Source organism: Etheostoma cragini, chromosome 12 (genome assembly GCF_013103735.1).
Source record: "Etheostoma cragini isolate CJK2018 chromosome 12, CSU_Ecrag_1.0, whole genome shotgun sequence".
Classification (NCBI taxonomy): Eukaryota; Metazoa; Chordata; class Actinopteri; order Perciformes; family Percidae; genus Etheostoma; species Etheostoma cragini.
In genome coordinates this window covers 10,710,459-10,733,774 of record NC_048418.1, presented here as the reverse complement: position 1 = coordinate 10,733,774, position 23,316 = coordinate 10,710,459, and the positions used below count along the sequence as shown (strand labels likewise).

At 37.5% G+C, this 23,316-nt stretch overlaps 1 protein-coding gene across 4 annotated transcripts in view; it reads left to right on the top strand.

Annotated features, from left to right (window-relative positions):
* Window positions 1-23,316, top strand: part of LOC117954747 (guanine nucleotide exchange factor VAV3-like) — a 47,716-nt gene that overhangs the window by 15,839 nt on the left and 8,561 nt on the right. For all 4 annotated transcript variants that reach the window (XM_034888714.1, XM_034888713.1, XM_034888717.1 and 1 more), the window contains exons 11-24: window positions 1,816-1,884; window positions 2,730-2,816; window positions 5,340-5,425; window positions 5,617-5,749; window positions 11,213-11,322; window positions 13,597-13,698; window positions 14,155-14,246; window positions 15,059-15,081; window positions 16,110-16,134; window positions 17,378-17,508; window positions 19,937-20,002; window positions 20,252-20,286; window positions 20,441-20,557; window positions 23,033-23,120. In XM_034888714.1, the coding sequence (XP_034744605.1) occupies window positions 1,816-1,884; window positions 2,730-2,816; window positions 5,340-5,425; window positions 5,617-5,749; window positions 11,213-11,322; window positions 13,597-13,698; window positions 14,155-14,246; window positions 15,059-15,081; window positions 16,110-16,134; window positions 17,378-17,508; window positions 19,937-20,002; window positions 20,252-20,286; window positions 20,441-20,557; window positions 23,033-23,120 (1,164 nt within the window). The remainder of the gene's footprint in view (window positions 1-1,815; window positions 1,885-2,729; window positions 2,817-5,339; window positions 5,426-5,616; window positions 5,750-11,212; window positions 11,323-13,596; window positions 13,699-14,154; window positions 14,247-15,058; window positions 15,082-16,109; window positions 16,135-17,377; window positions 17,509-19,936; window positions 20,003-20,251; window positions 20,287-20,440; window positions 20,558-23,032; window positions 23,121-23,316) is intronic.

The following is a 23,316-nucleotide window of genomic DNA, read 5'->3' as shown; positions in this document are numbered from 1 at the left end:
TTATTGAAGACTCAAGACAGCCATAACATTGTGATTTTCTACAAGTGTATGTACACTTTTGACCACAACTGTATAAAATAAGTATAAACGTTGCCCAGATTGGACCTATTGTTAAAGGAATTCAAACATGCAGCCTTCTCTAAGGATATTAGATATTACTATTATTGTCAATTTTATTGTATTGATTTTTATCGTAATTTTTTAAAAATATAAATGAGTAGATGTTTTACTGCTTTGGATTGACCTCTAAGAGGTTTAGTTAATAGTGTCTCAGTTGATTCAACTTGATGGCCTTCTTTTAGTAGAAAAGTGGCCACTTGAGGGCGACATTCTCCACAACTTTGCTTCTTGTTTGCCTCCCTTTACAGTTTCTCAGCAGATTCACATGGCAAAAAAGCCCTCTATTTTGAAAATTCATTTAGGTATTGCATTACATTCACTCTTCATATCTTACCTCTCTAGATTAATGAATGAAGTATCCTTATGTCAATATATCTTAATATATTTCTGCTTACAGAATTTTCCTCAAATGAGAGGAAAATGTCAGTTACCTGATTTTGGAATAGATTTACCAGTGAAATAAGCATTACGTTACTTTACCATTTCACTGATAACTGCGTGGCACCGTCTCGTCGGTTTTGATAATTCCGAGGTCAGACTAAAGCTGGCAGGGTACACGAGGGAACAATGACTAGAGAACTGTTTTAAATTGTTGTGGAAGGTATAGCCCTCTGTGGTAAATGGTGGGGATCATGTATGTTCTTAGCCTCCTCTTAAGGAGAGACTTTGGGAAGTGGGTATAAAGAGAAAGGGAACAGAAAGAGGTGAAATGAAGAGACTGTGGATACTGCTCAGCAAGGAAGCAGCACTGTAGCACTGTGTAGGAATAGTTCTTCTCTCCGTTTTGTAATGTTATTAGAGAGATAATGAAGGGTAAACATACCACCCAAATATGATATTATATATAATGCACTATAATTTGATTTCTAATATACACTGCACATGTAACACAACAAATACAGTATTGACTGCATGCTATTAACAAGCCGCATCTGTGTAGAATATAGCTCCAAAAAACATAAAGAATGCTGCTGAAATATACTATCCTGATACAGTGGTGGAACTGGTGTCACACATAGAAAAAATATATCAATTTACTGCTACGAATTTATGTTTTGATATGTAATTATATAATCTGCGGAAACGCTTATTAGTCTCATGTCTATTTTGCTGTTTGACTGTTGTTTTCATTCTAATGAAACCAAAGATGTCCACAAGAGACTTCAGGATGCCTCTGTGCAGGTTACAATACAATAACTGCCATGTGTTGATAAATAAAACAGACATATGTGTGGGTGTTGGCAGGATGATGTGGTCAAATATTTCCCTTTTTTCTCTTCTGTTCCTGGCAGTAAAATTACATTTGACAGTATTTGTATAAAGCTTAAAACAAATAAAAAAACAATAAAAATGTATTTACGCATGTTTAGTTAATTTTCTGTGCATTTAGAAATCCTATTTATATGTCTATTTAGCTTTATTTTTCAGTTTATTAAACATTAATGACTATAATACTAAAGCACATTGGCCAAGCTTTTTCTAAATCCCTGGTGCTGCCATCAAATGAGATTAATTTAAGAACATTAGCTGTCTTCTGATTTAAAAGAGTATACATGGTGCTTTTTGTGAAAAAAAAACTATATGGTGGCATATAAAAGTAATCTTCATAATGACTACCCAGACTAAATGTGTTTGCTTGAGTGAGTTTTGTGTGTGAACATGATCCACCCTTTCCTTTTTGTCCTCCTCTAACAGGAACTAGTCAAACACACTCCCGATGCTGCTGATAAGAGCAATTTGAAGATTGCTCTTGATGCCATGAAAGTAAGTGCAGTACTTATGGTAAATGGACTGTAATCATTGTGATTTTAGTCTTTAACCAATAGCAGCCTGATTTAATGGAAATAGTCCCTGCCATCCAACTATCAAGTTGTATTGGATGACAAAAAAAAGTCATCACTCATATTTGTCTGCTACAAATGGGTGGGAATTGACAACACATTTACATTAGTGAGCGCTTCACTTTTTCAGTCCTGAAGGTAGCCAGGGCTAAATAGACTGCTGATGTGAAGACAAAAATATAGGAAGTGCAGAGCTATAGACAACTTGAAGACTTGATTCGTACTTATATAATTTACATGTGTGCTCAGCTCACAGGAGGTCGGTACAAATTAAAAGAATAGGTCAACATTTTATGAATTGCGCTTATTTGCTTCTTTGTTGTTGTTGCCAAGAGTTTGATGAGAAATCAATAAACAATATAATGTATTCTGTTAAATGTGAAGCTAGCCAGCAGCCAATTACCTCAGCTTAGCATGAAGTATGGAAACCGAGAAACGACAGGTCTGCTGTTTCCAATCTTCGTGCTAAGCTAGCCTACTGGTCTCCTGGCTCCAGCTTTATATTGAGCAGTCAGATGTGAGAGTGGGATTTTGATAGTGGTCCTGTTGTTGTGTGTTGTCTCTCTGTCTATCTGACGAGCAGTTAGGTGCAAGATGAATTTTGTAAAGGATCAATGAATATCTATCTATCTATCGTTTTCCTCAGAAGGAAAATTAGTGTGTTTTGAATATTTCCCATAATGTACAAATGTACAACATATTTCACTACCTCCAGACTGAACTAACCTAACAAAATGATGTGTTTTTTCATGTGTGTGTGTTGCCCAGGATCTGGCTCAGTTTGTCAACGAGGTGAAGAGAGACAATGAGACATTAAGGGAGATCGACCAGTACCAGAGGTCTATTGAAAACCTGGTAAATCAAAAATATTTACCATCAACAGCTGTTTGTGTGGACTTTATATGATTGCAAAATATCAGGAAATGATGTTAATTACTTTTTGTAGACGGTCAGATTTGCAAGTCAAGTTTCAAATAACATGGTTAGTCAAATTTGGCATGGTCGGGGGAATCAGCCAATTATACAGGACACAAGTTAAACACCAAAATACTTCACTGATTTCACCTGGATTATTCTAATCATTGTTAAAGTTGGGTCACTTTGCATTTCTACAATTGTCTTTGATTTTATATATAATTTATTCATATAACTTTTTTTAATTGTTAAGAATTTAGCTCTTAAGGAAAATAAAGACAAAATGATACTAAACCTTTAGAGGAAAAAAAAGAAAAAGCTACATATTCCCAGGTTGCAACTTCTAAAATGTGAGGATGTATTCCTTTTCTTCATCATATATTATAATAAACCAAATACCTTTAGGTTTGAGACTGCTGGCTAGACAAAAAAACAAGACATCTAAAAAACGTCACCTAAGGCTTTGAGGAAAACGTTCATTTAGGAAAAAATCAACAAATTAAGCAATAATGGAAACAATTGTTAAGTTGCAGCCCTAAACCACTTAAATTAGTTATTTTTTGCTAATTGCTTACACACTGAAGTCAAAAGTTTTTTTTTTTTTCATTTAACAAAACCTTTCACTCAAGGAGCAAAACATTTGCCCAGATGTGCACCACTGTAAGCAGAATGTTAGCCTCACACGTTTTGCAAAACAATACACTCAGTGATTTGCAAAACACTTAACCCACTTGTATACATTAGACACAGAATTTTAGCATGATGTTACTTCCTTGCAATTCCAAAGCACTGACTGTCAAATTACCACACCTATGAGCCAATCTGTAAAACATAGCCATTAGGTGTGTAAAAACATGATAGATTACAGTTTTTTCCAATTGCTAAAACACAATTTTGCAAACTAAGCTTTTTTTATCAAAATACTTCAAACAATTCACAAAACCACACACCCATACTGCAAAATACCTCATATATCCTGTAAAATGAAGCAATACAACCAAAACTACACATAGCATTATCAAAATCAAACTTTTGTACCAAATGGCACACACTGTATTCATATTAACAGATTGTTGTCTAAGCTAAGTCTAACTGTTGGGTGTAATGAAAAGCACTCTCATCTTTAGTATGCTTTGCCATAATACTAAAACCGTTAAAAGTGTGGAAAATTCATTAGATTGTTCACATGCATTATTTGATGATACACACAGATGCCAATTTTTTTCCACCAAAAAGTCAGTGCAACATATGCATAGCAGATTTATATTTATAGAAAAACGACTCTTTTCAATTAACCATTGAGGTGTTTGGCCAGGTGGCACATACTGGCACATACACATATTGGCCAATTAGCTCATGTAGCGTCATTTTGAAAGATGGTGTTTAAATGGCAAACATGCGACTTTATGTCGCATGTTTGCCATTTAAACACCATCATTGTTGTTGTGTTTTGCTCTCTGTGTGTCAGTTTAAATACTTGTGCTATACATGTCAGTTTAGTAATGTTAACATTTGGAACACATTGTAATTGTAGACACACCAATCAAGTGTAAGCACTATAAAAATGCATCAGGTAAGTCTAGTATTTTCTGTAATGTATTTTCAGTTTTTTCAGATCATTCTTTTTTGCTGTAATTAAAATCTGTACTGGATATAGTATTTTATGTGTATCTGTTGTTTGCTGAGCTTACAGTGTTATGCACACTACTGTAGTAGCATGAAAACCGGGACATGCTTTATTGGGATTCTCGATGTTCTCTCTATTTACAGATTTGGCTATATAGAGAAAAAGCCAATATATTTTCCTTAGTCTGCAGCATTGGTCTTGTGTAAAGTTTGGTGGACTTATCTCACTTAGAAGTAGAAGTGTTTTCGGTTAGTGACATCAGTGTGTGACTGGTTCAAACTGAATTAAGTCAAATGAAACGTGTGTTTTCATATGAAAGATGTGTGTTTCATATTGTAACAAAGTGTTTTTTATTAGTTGGTTAATAGTTTTTTGTGTAGTGTTTAAAAAAAAAAAAGTTCCTGTTTTCAAAATAGTGCTTAGGCAATCGAAGAAAAACTCTAATGAGGAATTAAAATATCAGATTAAACCGTTTTTAATTTTCTGAGAGAGAAACTCTGACAATGTGGTTTCAACATGGAACACAAAACGGTAACCCTGTTTATAGGGTCACATCACAAGCCTATCATATGGTGAAATATATGGAAAACACCTCATACATAAGGAAACAGATGCCATTTCGAAATAAGAAAGTGGAACAGGATGAGATTCGGCGGTAAAGGAAGGAATCAGCCGACAGAACCAGTAGCAGGTTGAAACAAAAGTGTAACCAGGCAGCATATTAATATTTTATGCTTTTGACATATTTAAGCATTTGTTTTAAATGCATTTATTCAATAGATTTCATAATTCATACATATTCTATATTCATGTTAACCTTTCTTATTTTTCTTCAGAATCAGAATCTAATCAGCTATGGTCGACCAAAAGGTGACGGTGAAGTGCGCATGGTCTCCAGTGTTGACAAGAGGAAACAGGACAGGTTGTTCTACTTCAACTTAATTGTCTTGAAAAAAAAATAGATTTAGGATTGCAGACAGGAAAGAACACACATTAAATCTCAATTTACTGAAACTATGCTTTTGAATACATTTACCACTAGTGTTGATAGTGTGCAAATGCAGAATGTTGTGTATAAATAACTATATAACACATTGTGTTCTTACTTTACAGACACATCTTTCTATTTGATGTGGCTGTCATTGTTTGCAAGAGAAGAGGAGACAACTATGAGATGAAGGACATACTCGATCTCAACTACTTCAAGATCACAAACAACCCCACCACGGACAAAGAGAGTAAAAAGGTCAGTTAGCTGCAAAAACACAATATATTTCTACATTCATATAATTACACAGATGCTGCAGTTGTATATTGGTATTTTTGCACTTTACGATGCATTATATATTGGCTCTCTATCTGCCCCAAATTTTGATTAGTTTTTTTATGGTTCATATCGGCACACTCCAATACTGTATGGAAATGTTGCAATTAAACATCTGTTTGGCTGCAGATTTTATTGCAAAATGAAATGTCAAATGCCTTAAAAGAGTAATCTAGAATGAGATTATCTCCCTTTCTGGTGTAGGGTCAGTCACCCCACCCAGTTTATACAGTATACTATTTTTCACCTTGTGGGAACGTTCGCAGGCTGTATTGTGGTGGAGGGGACTTGATGTCTTATTGATTGATTGTTGATGTATGCCCACAGATGGTGTCTTCTCACTCTGGTGCGGATTGCTAATGTGAAACTGACAGTGTGCTAGAATGGGACGGTTCTTTGGTTTCCATTATCATCCTCATGTAGTCTAATCATAATGTGTGTGCGTGTGTTTGGGTGTTGTGCGTTTGTATAGGACATATGTATGGAGTGATTTGTATTTAACATATATATGGCGATGGTCTTGATGGTGTGTGCTTGGGATTATTCAGAGCTGTCTCTATCATTATTTCTGAATTAGCAATCTTGTACTTAACATGTAACGGCACAAAACCAGTTCAGACACGTCATTATTTGTTATCCCATTCACCTTCCAAAATGTTGTTGCACAAAAAGGACACAGACATGTAAGAATTCATCTGTAGTACACAGGAACAAAGAAAAAGACACATATCCACAGAGATACAGAAAAATGTGTACACAGACGCGCACACACACACACACACACACACACACACACACACACACACACACACACTGATCGACCGCAGGACAGAGATGCTAATATCAGGTGATGAATGTGTGCAGTCCTCCAAGGCTGCTTATAGCTATATATCATTTTCTGCTAAATGAAACTTCTGAGTGTGAATGTGTTGTCACTGAGCACCCACACAGTCATCAATGATTTAACACTCAGCAGAGCTCTAAAACACTCAGGACTTTGCAAGGCTGGCCAATCACTGATGGGTAAACCCTACCACTTTTCCTGTTATTAGATATGACACAACAAGATAGAACAGATTAGGGGGACACAAATGGAGAGGTTTAGGAATTGATTAAAAATCTTTACCAAATATGCCCAAGGCATATAAGGTGTTAAGTGATGCAGTGGTAGGAGGTACTTGGTGGCCAGTGGTTGAAGAACGTGTCAAGCTGCGAATGTGTTGTTGAATAAAAAACATGCGAACAATAGTTATGTTTCAAACCCAGAATTTTTGTTGAGGACGTACGCGACTGTGGCTTAAAAATGTTGATAGTGTTCCTACATTTAGGATGTAATAATAATAACAATAATACATTTAATTGAAATAGTGCTTTTCAAAGTACTCAAAACACTTAACAATAAAAGCTTGGTCCTGAGTGGTGGGAACTGGAGAGGGGATTTGTGTTGGGGGGGTTATGGCTGTTGAGCAGGTCTGTGTTTGGAAAAGAAAGACTGAGCGGCTTCTTAATCTTCCTCTGAGGCAGATTAGCAGACTCTTCCTCAGTTTCATCCTGTTTTATAAAGTCTATGCTGTCATCACAGTTTAAGTCCTCTTTGGACAGAGCTCTGGTTAAATTCCTATTGCCCCTGCTCTCTTGATGTTGATAGAACAAACTGCAACCAACTCACTGTAGGTTTACCTGTGAGACTGGTGCCAGTGGAGATTGATGACGGTGTTTGGTTCAGTAGATAACTTTTATAAAATAACTTTTTGTCATGTTTGCTGACACTGTCAGTCTTTTCTCACAGTAGTACATGAGACAGTTAATCTGTGAAAAAATCACATTCTTTTGCATCCCCTTGGAGCTCCTAATGCCATTTGCAAGATTCCACCACACCCAAAGATAAACAACCAATCAGAGCTGGTGAGTCTCTAACGCAGGGTCAGTGAAATGCAATCAAATATCATCCAAGACTCCGTTACTGCATTACTGTGCAGTAACAGAGTACTACTCTATTTCTCACCTCACATTTCTTTCAGAAACATATTTTAGTGTACCGTTTGGCTGTAAAATGAGATTATTTGTGACCGAGTCAAGCCAAAACCAAGCACTGCCCACTGCCGGGCATAACTCTTTGCAAAGATTTTACAGCTAAACAGTACACTAAAGAATGTTTCTGAAACATTTGAAATGAGAAATAGGCAATACAGTAACATAATCTTGATTCCGTTTTGTTCAGCGCTGCCTAGTTGAATAGTTTGATGCTATGTTAGAGACTCCTTAGCTCTAAATGGTTTTTATGTCTGGAGGCAGAGGCGTCAAAAGTTTTCACATTCATTAAACAGGTAGAAGTATAGATACTAGAGTTAAGACTTCTGTAAAAGTATTAACTCAAGCTTTCTACTCAAGTTAAAGTGTATATGTACTGGTTAAAAAACTAAAACTATAAAAGTAAAAGTAATGTAAGGAAAAAAAAAAATAAGATTAATATGCTTTTTCAAATTAGACAAGTTTTGGAAATAATTAGCTCGTGGTACTTAGGTGCACGGAGGTTGCAGTGTATTCAAAAGGAGTTGTTTTTGAATCCAACCATTTCGAAAAATTTTCCCGGGGATGTAAAAAGGTTGGCTGGTCTTTCTGGATACCAACCTCCTCGCTGGTTCTTGGTTGGGACATTTCGCTCAAGTTGTCTTGACTCTCTGCCACGGACATCGAGTGTGACGTAATTTGTGTCATGTGCAGTTGCAATGGATTGCATACAAACCAAAAGGGTGTCGGAATGGTATATGTTTACACTTCTCATCCCACCACAATCAAATTTAATTCTTTCCGGATGCCACAATTTATCTGGATAGGTATTTTTTTTTGTTTGTGTTTTTTTAACAATGACAAGCCGGAATGAAAACAAGCTAAACTGAAACAGGAGTAACAAGGCTATTTTTAAAATGTAAGGAGTTGGAAGGAATAGAAAGATAATTGTGTGAAAAAAAAAATGTAAGGAGTAGAAGTAAAAGGTCTGCTGTAAAAGAATTACTCCAGTAAAGCATATATACCCAAAATGTCTACTTAAGTGAGGTACACAAAGTATTTGTACTTTGTTACTTGACACCTCTGGACAAAGGCATAGGCCCTCATTTATCAACCTAACCTATCAACCAGCGCAGATATGAGTGCAGAAATCATCTTATGACCGGCTTCACGTGGGATTCATGAAACGCTTGTATCACGCCTGTCAGAACGCAAGAATTGTTGTACATTGATAAATGCAATGGCTGCAAGCAATTGTAATTTAAATATCACGCCCCAATATATTCTCGTTTTGAGGCTTTTCCCCTACTATTAACCACATGGCAAGACGTAATCCACCTAAGAAGCGGCACTTTTTAGAAGTAAAGATTGAAACCCTGACATCTCAGGTTCATCGGCACTAACGTGTGGACTATTTGACAGTCTAAAAACTGGAATTGAAGGCTTAGGAAAAATGCAGAATGGAAAGAGATCACGGATGTGGTCAACAGTGTTGCCATAGTAAATCAGACTCCAGCTGAAGTTTATTTAATTTACACATCCTTAAAATATGTTTGCTATAGTCCTAATAGTAATATATAGGCTTATATAGCATTTACTTAGGCCTAGATGTAGGTGTACCTTTTTATAAAAAAGCAGAGTTTATGCAGTGTTTTTATTTTACACGTTTTTTTTGTGAGTCAGAGCCAGGCAACTGTAAGCTGTGAGCTTCCACCCCCCGTTCTGGACCACCACGCCGATCTCGTCTCCTGACAGCAGAGGGGCTGGAAAAACAAGCCAAAATGGCTGTCAATGGCAGAAAGAAATCTTTCACTTGGCCATTAATGAAGACAAATGAAAACCTGAAGAATAAATAAATTTGTTGTTCATAGTCATGTTTCCTCTATTTAATATCATTGCCAAACATAACACTGTCTCCTTCGTATCGGGGCTGTGCTGGACACCGCTCTCTGGGCATCGGGTCTTCTGGCTCCCTCACTACATTTATGGCGCCCTGTTTTGCTGCGCGATGTTGTGCAGAGGCCTACAGGCTAAAACAACGTTGCAGACTTTTTTCTGGCGTGTATAGTAGGGTCCACACCGCTGATGCAAGACAGAGCCATCTGCCCTTAATCAATCCGTTCCACCGTGGCCCGTGTGTGTATGTGTATGTGCACTGTTGTACCGGGGCATAGAGGTCTTCTAAAAGAGCCAGATCTGCCATTGCCGATAAGTAATCAACTGATGGCTTCTCCATCTCCTGTTACATGCTGCACTGCAAGTCCACACTGACTCAAAAACTTGCGTACACAAGTTCACTCCAGACGTGAGATTTATTGTAGCCTACACTCACGTTCAAATTGATAAATGCCAAGCTTTACATAGGAATCGGCCTACACCTGTTTTGGGTCACATACACGTTTCATAAATGAGGGCCATAATGGTTTTGGGTTGTCCGTACGCCCGTGTGTTCATCCCATTTTCGTGAAAGCAATATCTCAGGAACCCTGGAGACAATTTCTTCAAATTTGGCACCAATATCCACTGGGATTTAAGAATGAACTGATTAGATTTTGGAGGTCAGTGGTTAAAGGTCAAGGTGACTGTGACCTCAAGTCTGTCCAATTATTATTGATGTAATATTTCAGGAATGCCTTGGAGGAATCTATCCTGTATCCAACAAATTTCCACTGGGACTCGAGGATGAACTGATTAGATGTTGGAGGTCAAAGGGCAAAGTCTCTTTGACCTCACAAAATGCATTTTTACCCATGACTCAAGCAGTCTAATGCTAATTTTGACTGTTTCACACAAATTTCTAATACGATAAATGGTGCAGTGATTACTTTTATATATCCAAAAGGTCAAAGGACAACTTTACTGTGACATTCCAATCTTCCGCAAAAAGAAACAGATTTCTGATTCATATTCTACTGTCAGGATATAGTGACAGTTTTAGCAAATATGAAAATAACTTATTTTTAACCATTTACATTCTGATAGAGAGATACTCATTACAGTAGAAATGTAGCCATGGTAGTTCCACTTCTATGTACTGTATATGAATGTACTTTTATACTTTTTGGCTTAAACCCCCTTCCAGACCATACATTGCACATTTTCTTTTTATACATGTACAAATAAATAAATATCTAATAAATAACTGTAAAAAGTCTTGTGCTAAATTGACATATTTTATTTTACAGATTTTTCTCTTTGGGGGAAGATCCTATTCCATTTGTGTGTGTGATCTCTGATTGTAAAGGTTAATCTTTGTCTAAAGTTTGCTCCATTGTTGACAGCCATTCATTTTTTTTTTCTTTTTTTTTTATAATTTAGGACATTCATAAGAAAATGCATTAGGTTTGATTGCTATCTTCTTCCTGACCTCCACAGTGGTGCTACGGATTCTACGTGACTCACCAGCAGGGGCACACAGGCTTTGAATTTTTCTTTAAGACCGGAGAGCTGAAGAAGAAGTGGCTGGATCAGTTTGAAATGGCCATGTAAGTACACAGAGACATGAACACCACAGTGAGGACAGTTTCTAATGAACGCAGAATACGTGTGTGTGTGTGTGTGTGTGTGTGTGTGTGTGTAAAAACTAAGTACTTGTATGTGCATGTGTGTATGGTGTTTGTTTTGCATGCAGGTTCCTCCAAGGCCGAGAGACGTGTTGACTCTCTCATATTTGATCAGGTCTTTGCTGTTATTAAGGACAAACTGCTGAAAATAGTGCGATCACACAAGCATGTACAGACACACACACACGCACACAAACCGTTCCAAAGAGCTGCAAAACTACACAGAACTCTATGTGACTCTACCTTGATGGTTCTTCAAATCAGTGCTTTATGGCGGTATATCTTTTGTATTATTTTGTAACAGTGGGTGCTTTTTCTCAGGCAGATATGCTGTCTGCATCCCTCGTTATTTTGACTCAGGAGTATACAGTGTTGTTTACATTACATTCTGATTGACAGAACAAATGTTTTTGTGTTTGGGGAGGATATGTATAAAAGCAATATATCTGATATGCATGCTGACTAACTGCTATGGCCCTTCTAAATACATTTTCCCTTAGTGTTCTGGATTATACCTGATATTATACCTGATGATGCACTGTAGAAAAGCAATGCAGTGTATACACAAACCTACGTGACCACTAGGACCTTGACACCAGCTCAAAACCTTATGTGCAATTTCCAAAATTTGAAGAAGAAATAACCATTTCCCACCTCATTTTTGTTTTTACTTAGATACAGGATTTGTGTCTGATAATAGCTGTGTGTGCCTCTGTGCATTGGGTAATGAAACCAGAAAGGGTCTATTCAGATAAGTGAAAATTGTATCTGTAAAGAGGATGTGGGCTCCTGATGAAGGACTCACCTATGGGAGCACTCAGTTTAAGTGGTGTTTGGAGGGTGTGTTCAACACAAAAATACGTTTTTTTGTGTTAGTTTTGTTTGTTAATGTTCCAGAAAGGCGGCTTATGTCTGTTATGCAGGTTTCCCCTTTCACAATTGAGCAAATGCAGTTCAAAATTCAAAATCATTTACCCAGACTCATGCGCTGGAGTTAAAATTGGTTTTACTTTAGTAATACATTGCAGATTGTATTTGCCACAAAAAGTAAAATTATTTAGTTGATTAAGACGTGATTAAGAATGTTTTGTATATTAAGCCAATTGAAATTAAATTCCTCTCCCTATAGAGACATTGTCATTAGAGCACTTAGACTAAAATATCTCAACAAATATATTGATGGGGTTGTCAGAATTTTTTTTTACAGACAGTCATGGTCTCCAGACAATGCATCTTTAAAGATTTTTTGTGTGGGCATTTTAAGCCTTTATTTGAATAGGACAGCTTAGACTTGAAAGGGGAGAGAGAGGGAGAGAGACATGCAGCAAAGGGTCGGAGTCATACCAGCAGCTGTATGGAGCTAGATTTGTTTCTTTATTACATGAAAAAAAAATAGTTTGAACTCTCAAATATATATCTCCAGGGGGGTTTTGCCGCTGCTACCAGGTCTGGAGCTCTCTGTCCCCTGCTGGAGCTCCGCTCAGGTCAAGTCGAGGTCAGCAGACCGGCAGACTTAGGTTTTGAGAGCGAGAAGAAAAACTTTTTGAGAGAAACACTTTTTTAGAGAATCTTTTTTTCACACTGATAGCAAAATATATGTTTGACAGTTTCAAAAAGTATTTTGAGAGAGATTTTTTTTTTCTCTCATAAAATGCTTTTTTGCTATCAGTGTAATAACTTTTTCTCTATGTTCATTTATTTTCCCACATGTAATAAAATAACAAATCGTAGCTCCATACGACTGTTGCATTGACGAGCAAACCTCTATATATGGTTGCCTGCTCTAGCAGGTGCGCCCTAGATTATGCATCTTAATGACTTTTTTGATCTCCTGACTTTTTCTCTAGGACCACCATGAGGTTGACATTTGTAGTTTTGATCCCTGACCTTTCATCTAGCGATTTCTTCTTGTCCAATATTTTACCTAATTACTGTGTACATTCCCATGAGCCTCAGCTGTAGTTTGTGTTTACTTAATGAGCAAATGTCAGCATGCTAAGACATGCTAAGATTGTTAACATGGTAAACATTTTAGAATGGTCATTGTGAGCATGTCAGCATATTGAAGTTATCATTTAGATCACAGCACAGCTGTGCCTACAAACAGCCTCGCAGAGCCGCTAGCATGGCTGCAGATTGACTTTTTTTTTTTTTAACTTCCTTTTAACCTATTTTCTTTTTTATTTCCTGTCTCAGATCAAATATTCGACCAGAGAAAGCTAACCACAACACCCACCAGTTCAAGCTGCACACATTTGAAAGGATCACTTCCTGTAGTTTCTGTCATCTCTTGCTCAGGTAATATTCAGGCATGTGAACTTGATGATGTCCCTGTAGACCAAGGCTGAGACAAGGTGTACATGAACTGTAACTACACATATTTTTCTAGGATGGTAAATCTCATGTATTATTGTACTGTTCCTAGGAAAATGTACTTTTTTCATATTGAAGGTATGAAAGGACCACAATGACATTTTACATTTCAGTCTTTAATAAGTTTTCGTGAGGCACTCTTTTGAATTTAGCCTCTCACTTAACTGGAAATGGCTTATTAGCACTGGGTTTAATTGAAATAACTAAGGACTGCAACAGAATGTTAGCATGTCACAGTTTTATGGTTTTGGAAAGCTGAAGGACATTTCCTTTTTATTATCTTCAGACTGTAACAGAAGCCTAAAAAATTCTAAATGCCAAGATATTTCTTTTAAAGACACAGTAATACATGAAATATATGCTGTGGTTTATTGTGTCCAGGGGCATCTTTAACCAGGGTTATCTCTGTCTTAAATGTGGGATGGGTGCTCATAAGGAGTGCCTGGGTCGACTGGGAATCTGTGGGAAAACAGGTGAGATGGATGCTTCTGAAACTGATTGTGTTTAACTCTTTTGTCTGTGCTGTAACAACTATTCATGACAATTATTAGAAACATTTCAATAATCGCTTTGTATATTTATGTCCCTCAGAGAACTTGACCTGATGACCTTTCCTCTAATGTCTATCTGTATGTTAATTATGCGTTTTTTATACTATTGTGAAATTTTAACATTATTTAGGTGGAGGCTTTAAATCAGCCAACTGGTTTACTGCTTCTCACTGCACAGTACATTATGTTCATTTTATTTTGCACAAAAGAACATCAGGCAACATATTCCACTTAATCACACAAAATATCAAATTCTAAAAGGCAGATTATCATGAAATTTACTGAGCATGGTTGTGTATAACCATTTTATGGGATTTGTTGTAAATATTTATATTCTACAGGAATTGTATCTCTCTGGATGATGTAATCCCCTTACATTCCCACTCAAAAAAAAAAAAATCAAAATTCTGTTATTAGAAAAACTGCCAATTGCACACAATGTTTAGCTGTTCTAGCTAAATTATGTTTAGCAGATCTTACTCCTGTCAATCTTTATCTCATTGTCACCAGTCTGGGGCTGCATTCCAGGCATACATCACCCTCCCTAAATACACAGACAGCTAAAGGCAGCTCAGGCCTTTGACAAGCTTTCTCAGCCGAAGTGCTGTGGTCTTTATGTATTCTGAGGCGTTATAAGGGCCAGCAGAGGGTGACAGTTTAGGGTGTATGTCAGAAAGCCACCACACACTCATATTGTATTCTTCTCTCTGTGTCTGACTCTCACCTGACTGCAGATTCTGCCAAGCCAAAGCCTAAGGTAAGACCTGGACTTTATCTCTACTGCATAGCAGATCAGATAATATGCACCCACACGTGAGGAGTTCTGATTGGCCAGACCCCTATCCACACTTAACAGCTGGCCAATCAGAGCTCCTGCTGCTGCTCTGGGGGTTGGTAATCATTTCATTTTTTTTGGTGACAGCCGTTTTAAAATGAACTACCAGATATTGACATAAACCATAATTAAACACAAAAGTATACAGTATGTAATTCAATATTCAAAAATCAATGCTTTATTTTCAGAACAATTAGCAAATTACAGAACAAAAAATAAAGAAAGAAACCCTGCTTCCTTATCCTTCCAATATAAACCGGTCATAGATGGCTTGCATAAATGCGTCAACAGTTTAAGAAAAGTGTTGTATCCTTTTCTATGATTATATGTGATCTGTCTTTCAAGAGAAATACAATTGTTAATTTCCAAAGACCATTTATCAATGGGGAGAGGGAATACGATTTTCATGTCACCACTATGCATTTCCTGGACACATACATTTAATTCCGGAATTAGTTATAGTTTTGCTGACACTTAAAATTCCCAAGTAAGCGGAGCTCATGATCTAATGGGAAGGAAAGTCCTCTGATGTTGGTAAAGGTGTCACAGAAGTTGTACCAAAAATGCGACATTTGTACACAGCCAAACATAAACACTCTACCGAGATGGGTTATGGACAAAGTCAAGATACAAGTATTTAATATTTCTGTATTTGTTATTATACTTTTTTTTTTTTACCAAAAAGACAAAATGTGTAGAGGCAGAAATTCTAAATGTGACTCTTGATGTCAGTCTTTCACTTTTCAAATGGTTAGAGCACAGATCTAACAGTGAGTGTAACACTCACAGATGATTGTATTAAGAGTGTTACTCATTCTTCAGGTCAGGATGACCATGCACAAGGACTACGAATAGCCTCTCAATATTTTCTTTCTCTCTAATTATTCTTCCTTCCTTCCTTGTTTTCTTTCTTTTTCTCTGTCTTGCTTACTTTCTCTCTCCATCCACAGGAAGGCACACCACCACCAGACCCAGGTCAGTATGGCTTGACCTCTTCACCACGTCTGTGAACCTGCTAAGGGCTTTACGTGGTACCTCTTTTTAAGCTGCTTTCGTCTTAGTTCTGTCACAAAAGGGAAGCAGGATGAAAAGGAACTGGTTAGTCAGAGGCCAGAGTGAGACATAGAAGAGAGAGACCCATGTTATTATAACCCCTTTCCCCTTACATTTTTTTATTATCAAATATTACTTAAAAAGATGTTGTCTTAGAATGGCATTGACACATATCTCTCCTGCTTACAGACAGGCTTCAAAGGAGAATGTGCTGTTCCTTTTAAGATTTGTTCCTTTTTAAGAATAACCAAAAAGGATAGGATGCTGAAGCAAACCTTAACCGATGCATAAAAATACCGTGATGCCTAAACTCAAGACGGCATTGAGATACATTGGAGTGGGTAGAATCATTATGATGACTATGGCGGGAGAAAAACTGGCAGAATAGAACTTCCAGCAGTCTACATGCCTCTGCCTCAACCGCTGAGCTTGGCCTTTGTGATAAATCAATTTTCATAAGAGGGTTAGTGAGAAAGACAGCCATGCTTATTGTTCTTATTAAAAACATGAATGGGAGATATTCCATTCATCTGAGGTCACCGGCAGCTAATAGTTTCCTCGGGCTGGTCATTAGGGAGCCATGGCTGGAAGGGAGAGGTGTCTGAGGGGGCTAGATGTGTGAGTCTGTGGAGAGTAAGTGACTGTGTCTTTTAAGTTGGCAGGGGTGTTTAGTCTTTGCCTTAGCTGGATGCTTGTGGGTGTGTTTGACTGCCATGCCAAGGAAAGCTTGGAGCTGCATCACACAGGAATCAAAGAGACTAATTTCCTGCGAGAGAAAATAGTGCTTTTTAGGATGGTTTACGGGTTATACCTCAATCCAATTGACTGTCAGGACGCCCACGTTTATGTACATGTTAGAAATCAATTGTACTAAAACCTTTAGGACAATGACAGTAAGATTATTCACTTTGTACACATGATTAGTGCAAGAAATGAAAGTAATTATGGAAACAAACACCCCCCCAAAAGAACCCACTCACCTCTATTGCTATCATGCAGATAGTTTGGGTCTCTTAGATTTTTTTGTCTATTACCTAAGAGTAATGATAAATCAGGCTACATGTGGTATTACTGCTCTCACACCCGCTGTATGTTCCTCTGTATAGGACTCTGACAAAGGTTTTAAAAAGTTGAGTATAAACGTGTTTGTTTTCCTGTCTGCTAGGTTTACCCAGGATGGTTGTGATCAGAGACTACAGTGGCATCCCCTGTCCCCAGTGTGGGCCCCCACTAAACATTCATGAGGGTGATGTCATTGAACTGATGTTTGCCAACCTGCACAGTTCTTGGTGGCAGGTGAGTGTCATTCAGCTCGTCCTCGTTTTATCTCAACATCTGTGACTCTATGAAAAAATAACATGTTACAACTCTCTAGGTTGGCTCGGTGCATGCGATGTCTTCGCAGTGTCATGAGTTTAAACTGGTGCATGGCATTTCTTCTCTCTTTTACGCTGGATACCACGCTTTCTGAAAAACCTTTCAAAATATATTAATGGGGTCACATTAACAATTGATCTCCCTTTGGCCCTTATTGTTTATAAATCACAAATTACATTGTGGTTGTTTTATCACATTCTGTGTCCTGTCAGATAAGCCATAAATATGACATTATTATGAGGTCACGGTAATTAGAAATATCAGTTGAAGATCTGTATCTCAGATTGAATCAGCCTACATCAGATGATCTAACCAATTAGTGGCTTCAGCTGATTAATTGAGTGCCACAGTAAGACAATAAAACAGCAGACACTGGAGCCTCTGGAGGATGTTTTAATGGTTGGTGCAGGACCTCATGTACAGGCACATTTAGCAACCATCTCATGAGGTCAGCCAAAGGTTGACAGCGCTTGACCTTATCTATTTTTGAAAGGATGGGCAATTTATCTGGGGTCTTCCGGCAGCCTCCCTAGCTGTTTCTCACTCTGCTTTACGGCGGCATTAAAGCCTCGTCCTCCTGTTGGTGTTGCTCCAATAAGACTGCAGTCTTTGCCAATGGCTCGGCTGGGAGTTGGCGGTTAGCCTGATTTCCTATGCTCTGTGTTTCTCTCTGTTGTGACAGAGCACAAGGTGGAGACTTTGGACATGAATGCCAGGAGACTTCTTGTAAGCCAATAGAGCAGCTAGCAGAATGTCATGCTGCAGACCTGATGGCACTGCATTGTTTGCTACCATGGTTACAATGAATGCTGAGAGGGGATAATTAAAGGAATTGAATAATACACATTTGTGTCTCTTCCTGTCATATGCATAATGATACTACAACAAGGCCATCCACCAAAAAGTCCATTTAGCTAATTTGTTACGGCTTTGCAATTATACTTGCATCACAAATGTATTTAAGACACTGTATCAGTCATGATCACATGTTTTCTGTTTTAATGTATTTATGGTTTAGAGTCTATTTTGTTGGAAAAAAATTACATTTCCGCCAAAATTGACGGCAGTAATGCATATGAACAGCTGGTAAGAGTGATGATGTCCAAAATATAGGATGAAGTAATAAAAAAAGCAGACAATTAAGAAAACAAATAGATTTAAACAATACAAGTTTAAAGCATGCAAAAAGGTTTCGCAAGTTGTCTCAACAAGTTTGTTAGGTATTGAAAAACACGGAATCTAAAGAAAACCCTGTTTGTTTACAATGAAAACTCCACAGGGTACCTGTAATCTTCAGCGTTCCCAGTGGCGCCAGAGGATGGAATTACAGAACATTGAGAATTCATATCCCCTGTTTCCCAGGAGGCAATTATCCCCCAACACACTGGCAGAACAATACAATCAATCACTGTAATTTCATTTGATCCTTTGGTTGCTGCCTGTTTATGCCAACAGAGTAATAACTTTAATCTTCATCATACGCTTATCAGAGGCATAACAAATAGAGAGGAGCTCTCAAAAAACCTTTGATGAAATGTTATTACACAGAATGAATCATAGAGATAGGCAAAGATTTGCTTTCCAATCTAGTTACTGCCGAGACTTGCACGGTCCCAAAAAGCATTTCATACTCTAATAAAGAGGAGTGAAGAGGAAAGCATAAACAGGGCAGGAAGCCGAATAAGGAGCTCCACATGCCCTCGACACTCACTGTCTTCTCAGATTGACTCAATGGACTTCAACTTGACCTCAAACTCAGATCTCAAAACTTAAATTATCATGAGCCTAATGATGATTTAATATATACTGATAGTTATTACTGTCTATGAGATAATGTACATTACAGAGAATTACGGTTATGCAATAAACTGAACATTAATATAGGAGCAAGTTTGTATGGCAATTAAGAAATTTGTTTAACCAAAGTGCTTTATTTAATTGGAGAACAAAAAGTCTGTCTACTTAATGTTTGTTAAAGGAATTACTGATTTTCTTACAAAGCCTGTGTTGTGCTTGAGGCGGGTTAGCTAAAATTCAATTGTTAGTCATTGGTGCAAGCCATAGAGCTCACGCTGTTTGGATATTCAAAAACTAGAATAAGATCCATTATTTAGTGCTAAACGAGGCTCTTGTTTTGATGCAGTACAAATCTAACTGCCGGCAGAGTTTGAACCATAATTAACTCGGGCTGCAAATTAGATGCACTGCTTGTTGTGTGCTAATTGCTGAGGATTTATTGAAACGAGTGTGGGAGGGAGAGGGAGAGAGAAAGAGAGAGAGTGAGAGAGAGAGAGAGTAGTTGCTTTGAGACAAATATAATGCGATTAACAGCCAGTTGCCATTGCAGGGGAAAATTCTGGCGACAAGCAAGATTGGCTTCTTTCCAAGTGATGCTGTGAGGCCTTGCCCATGTGTAAGTGTGCATATTTGTTATAATCAATAAGACAAATTTAGTGAGATTGCAATGCATTTAGTGGGTGATGGCTACTATTGATGTCTTGGCAAAGAAATATAGTGCTTTTCAATTGCAGTTCTTCTGCTATAGAAGAGTGATTTTAGCCCTTTAGATTTGGCTTGAATACCACATTACCACAATTGACCTCCACGCTTATGTATCAACTCCATTAAAACAAAAAATAACCGCAATTCTTTTTTATGCTAGGTTCCAAAACCTGTCGACTACTCTGCCCAACTCTGGTAAGCAATGAAAACCAATGACTGAAGATTGCTAACTGTGGCAACAATTCATTCTTACTATATTTTATTGATTGTATTGACTGTTCTCATCAGTTCTCATGTTCAGAATGATTGATTGCAGTGTAAGTGTAGAAGTTGTTCATGGGTGGTTCAGGTTTGCAGGGCCTATGGAGAGATACCAGGCTGAGGTGGAGCTTCAGGACCGAGGAAGCAGCACCTATTTGGTTCGACACAGGAGTAAAGAGTGCACTGAATATGCCATTAGCATAAAGTACGTGACATGGTTATTTTTTTCCATTTATTTTCATAGCAAGTCCCTTAACATTTTCATTCACTTCAGTTTACCAAGAACGTGGAATAAACAAAACACATGCAGTCAACAGAAGTCTTGTGGGAAAAAAACTCCTTATTGTGAGAGGCGAGTGGCAAGAATCATTCAAGCAAACAAAATGCCCACTTGCAAATAATAGCTCTGTATAACAATTGTGAAGTATCCGAAAACAAACAGCTTATCAAATGTGAATGTGAATGGGCCACAGCAGAAGGAGGTCATGCTGTGTTCCACTCATGCCAATGAAATACAAGAAGTTATAGTGAATACATAATAATGAAGAATGGAAAAAGTATGCCTGGTCTGATGAATCACAGTCGATCCTAAAATGTAGATGCTGGGGTACAGAGATACAATTGAAAGGGTTGTTTCACTCAAATTGCAAAAAAACCCATTTTCTAACTCACCGTCTAGTTGTAGCAAGAAAATAGTTTTGCCCAAGTTTTGAGATATCTGTTTCAGAGATGCAAAAAGGAGGAATCAAACCCGGTGTTAGATTTCATCATATTCTGTTATATAAACATGAATAGATTTAAACCACTGTTAAACTTGGGGCCTGCATCATTGGCATTTATAAGTTTAAACGTTAACAAATAACATTGTTGAAGAAGTGGCATTTGGATTTGTTAAATACAGTGCATAATGAGCATTACAATTATTTTGGTCGTCAGAGGCAGAAAACCATCCACATTTATGAGAATACATTGAATTGGCCATTGTTGTGAATAGACACACATTTTTTTACTCCTTCAATATGGCCATTGAAAAATGCTTTCAAGTTAATATTTGCCCTGGATAATTGTTCATTCATTTTGAACTAACTAGTACAGAATAAATAGTCTCTATACAAATGGTTGATGTTGCTGTTATTATTTTTCAATCAATTAATAATCAATACATTAATAATTATATTACGGCACAGGTACAAAAAGGTAAATATCCCCAAACCTGGGCAAAGAGGTTGATGTAACTGAGAAAAGTTTTTTTTTCTAATTCGCCCTTCCTGTGACAGTTTGTTTAAACTTTACATTAAACCTAAACATTGTTGCAGTTCATTTTAGTTTGCCCTGATGGTCGACTTAGTTCACACATCTCAACTGAATGCAGCATGAGGAAAAAGTTGAATTGGATCTATTTCACCATCTATCTATTTTCTGTGTCTTCTGCTCAGACATATGTTCAAGGAGAGCCTGGCAGCTTTGCATCCTACTATTTGCTGCTCTTTGGCTATTAGTCTGAGAAATGCATTTCAAAAGAAGGCCAGCAACGCACTTGAATTGTAGATAAAACATCCATCCCTTTAGGCCTAAATAAATGGCTGCTTAATCTGCAAGTTGAGTGCCTTGGTATCTGTCTTTTGAAATACAACACTGGTCATTTAAATAGTGAATATCTTTCAGGCTACATCAAAGCTTGTTCAATCTTAAAAAAAAAAAAAGACCATCTAGTCCTCCTGACCTGGCATGACGGCTCTAAGAGATTATAACGATTGAGTGTGCACTCTGAAATAGTGTTTTGGACTATTTAGCCAGTGACACATCATTCCAGCCCATTTGGTTTGGTGGACTCATACTGTCCCTCATTCAAAGCTTTGATGTACAGGGCCACTGCAATCCTAATAGCTTGTCTCACTGCTTAAGATCATTATCAGGATGGCCGTTTGAGATAATGAAGCTTTATAAAGAGAGCTGCTACTAATCAACTGGAACTGCCTAGTGTCAAACACTTTGTGTGTGTGTGTGTGGGGGCCTTGGAGCCTATAGTAAGAAGGAAACACTTGTCAAACAGGGCTCATCTGTCCATGTATTACTCGCCTTATATTCATATTGTACCTGTTAAATTGCGACATGATCATATAGTGTACATCAATAATATACACTGCATTGAGATATACAATGCAAATATATCTCCAATGTAAGTAATGTGTGCATATCACCATGTGTAAGACACGCAATATAAAGTATATTAGAGATTATATATACGGCGCTGCTTTACAACAGACCTCCCCTGGTGCTTGCATGTACTGAACTGTGTTCCTATAAAAAGATTTCAAATGAAACGAAGAATAAAACAACTATAAGTCATGTCCACTACCTGTGTCACATGTCCGCATTACCTGCAAAGAAGGGTCACAAGTCCAACACAACACTGGTATACAGTATGAATTCATTTACGGGCTAAGTCTGGGTAATCCCATGATGCTTCTATTATTATCTGATGTGAGTGAATTGGATCTGATTTACGCAGCAGCAAAAACCCAAGGTGTTCTTGTCAAACAAAGTTACTTGGCTCATCTCAGTGTGGTAACCGACAGTCACCTCAGACAGACCTTCGTGATGGTTCACCACTGGGACTGCATTGATGTGAAAGCATGTATAGTTGATTAGCAGCCCATGTCTTATTCATCCTCCACAGGTTCAACGATAAAGTCAAGCACATTAAGATTCTGACCAAGGATGGCTGCTTTTACATCGCAGAGAGTCGGCTTTTCAAGACTGTGTTGGTAAAGGTTTTTAACTTTGTATGGATTTTTGTGCCCTATAAACTATTTAAATACCAATAAGTATAATTTTGAAATTGCATTGCAGTCCCTTGAGATATATCTCAGCATGCAAGTTAAAGGTTTACTTTTGTTTTATACAGTGAAAACATTTGTCTACTAGTGGTTTATTTCTAAAATTGTGCATGCACTTATATGT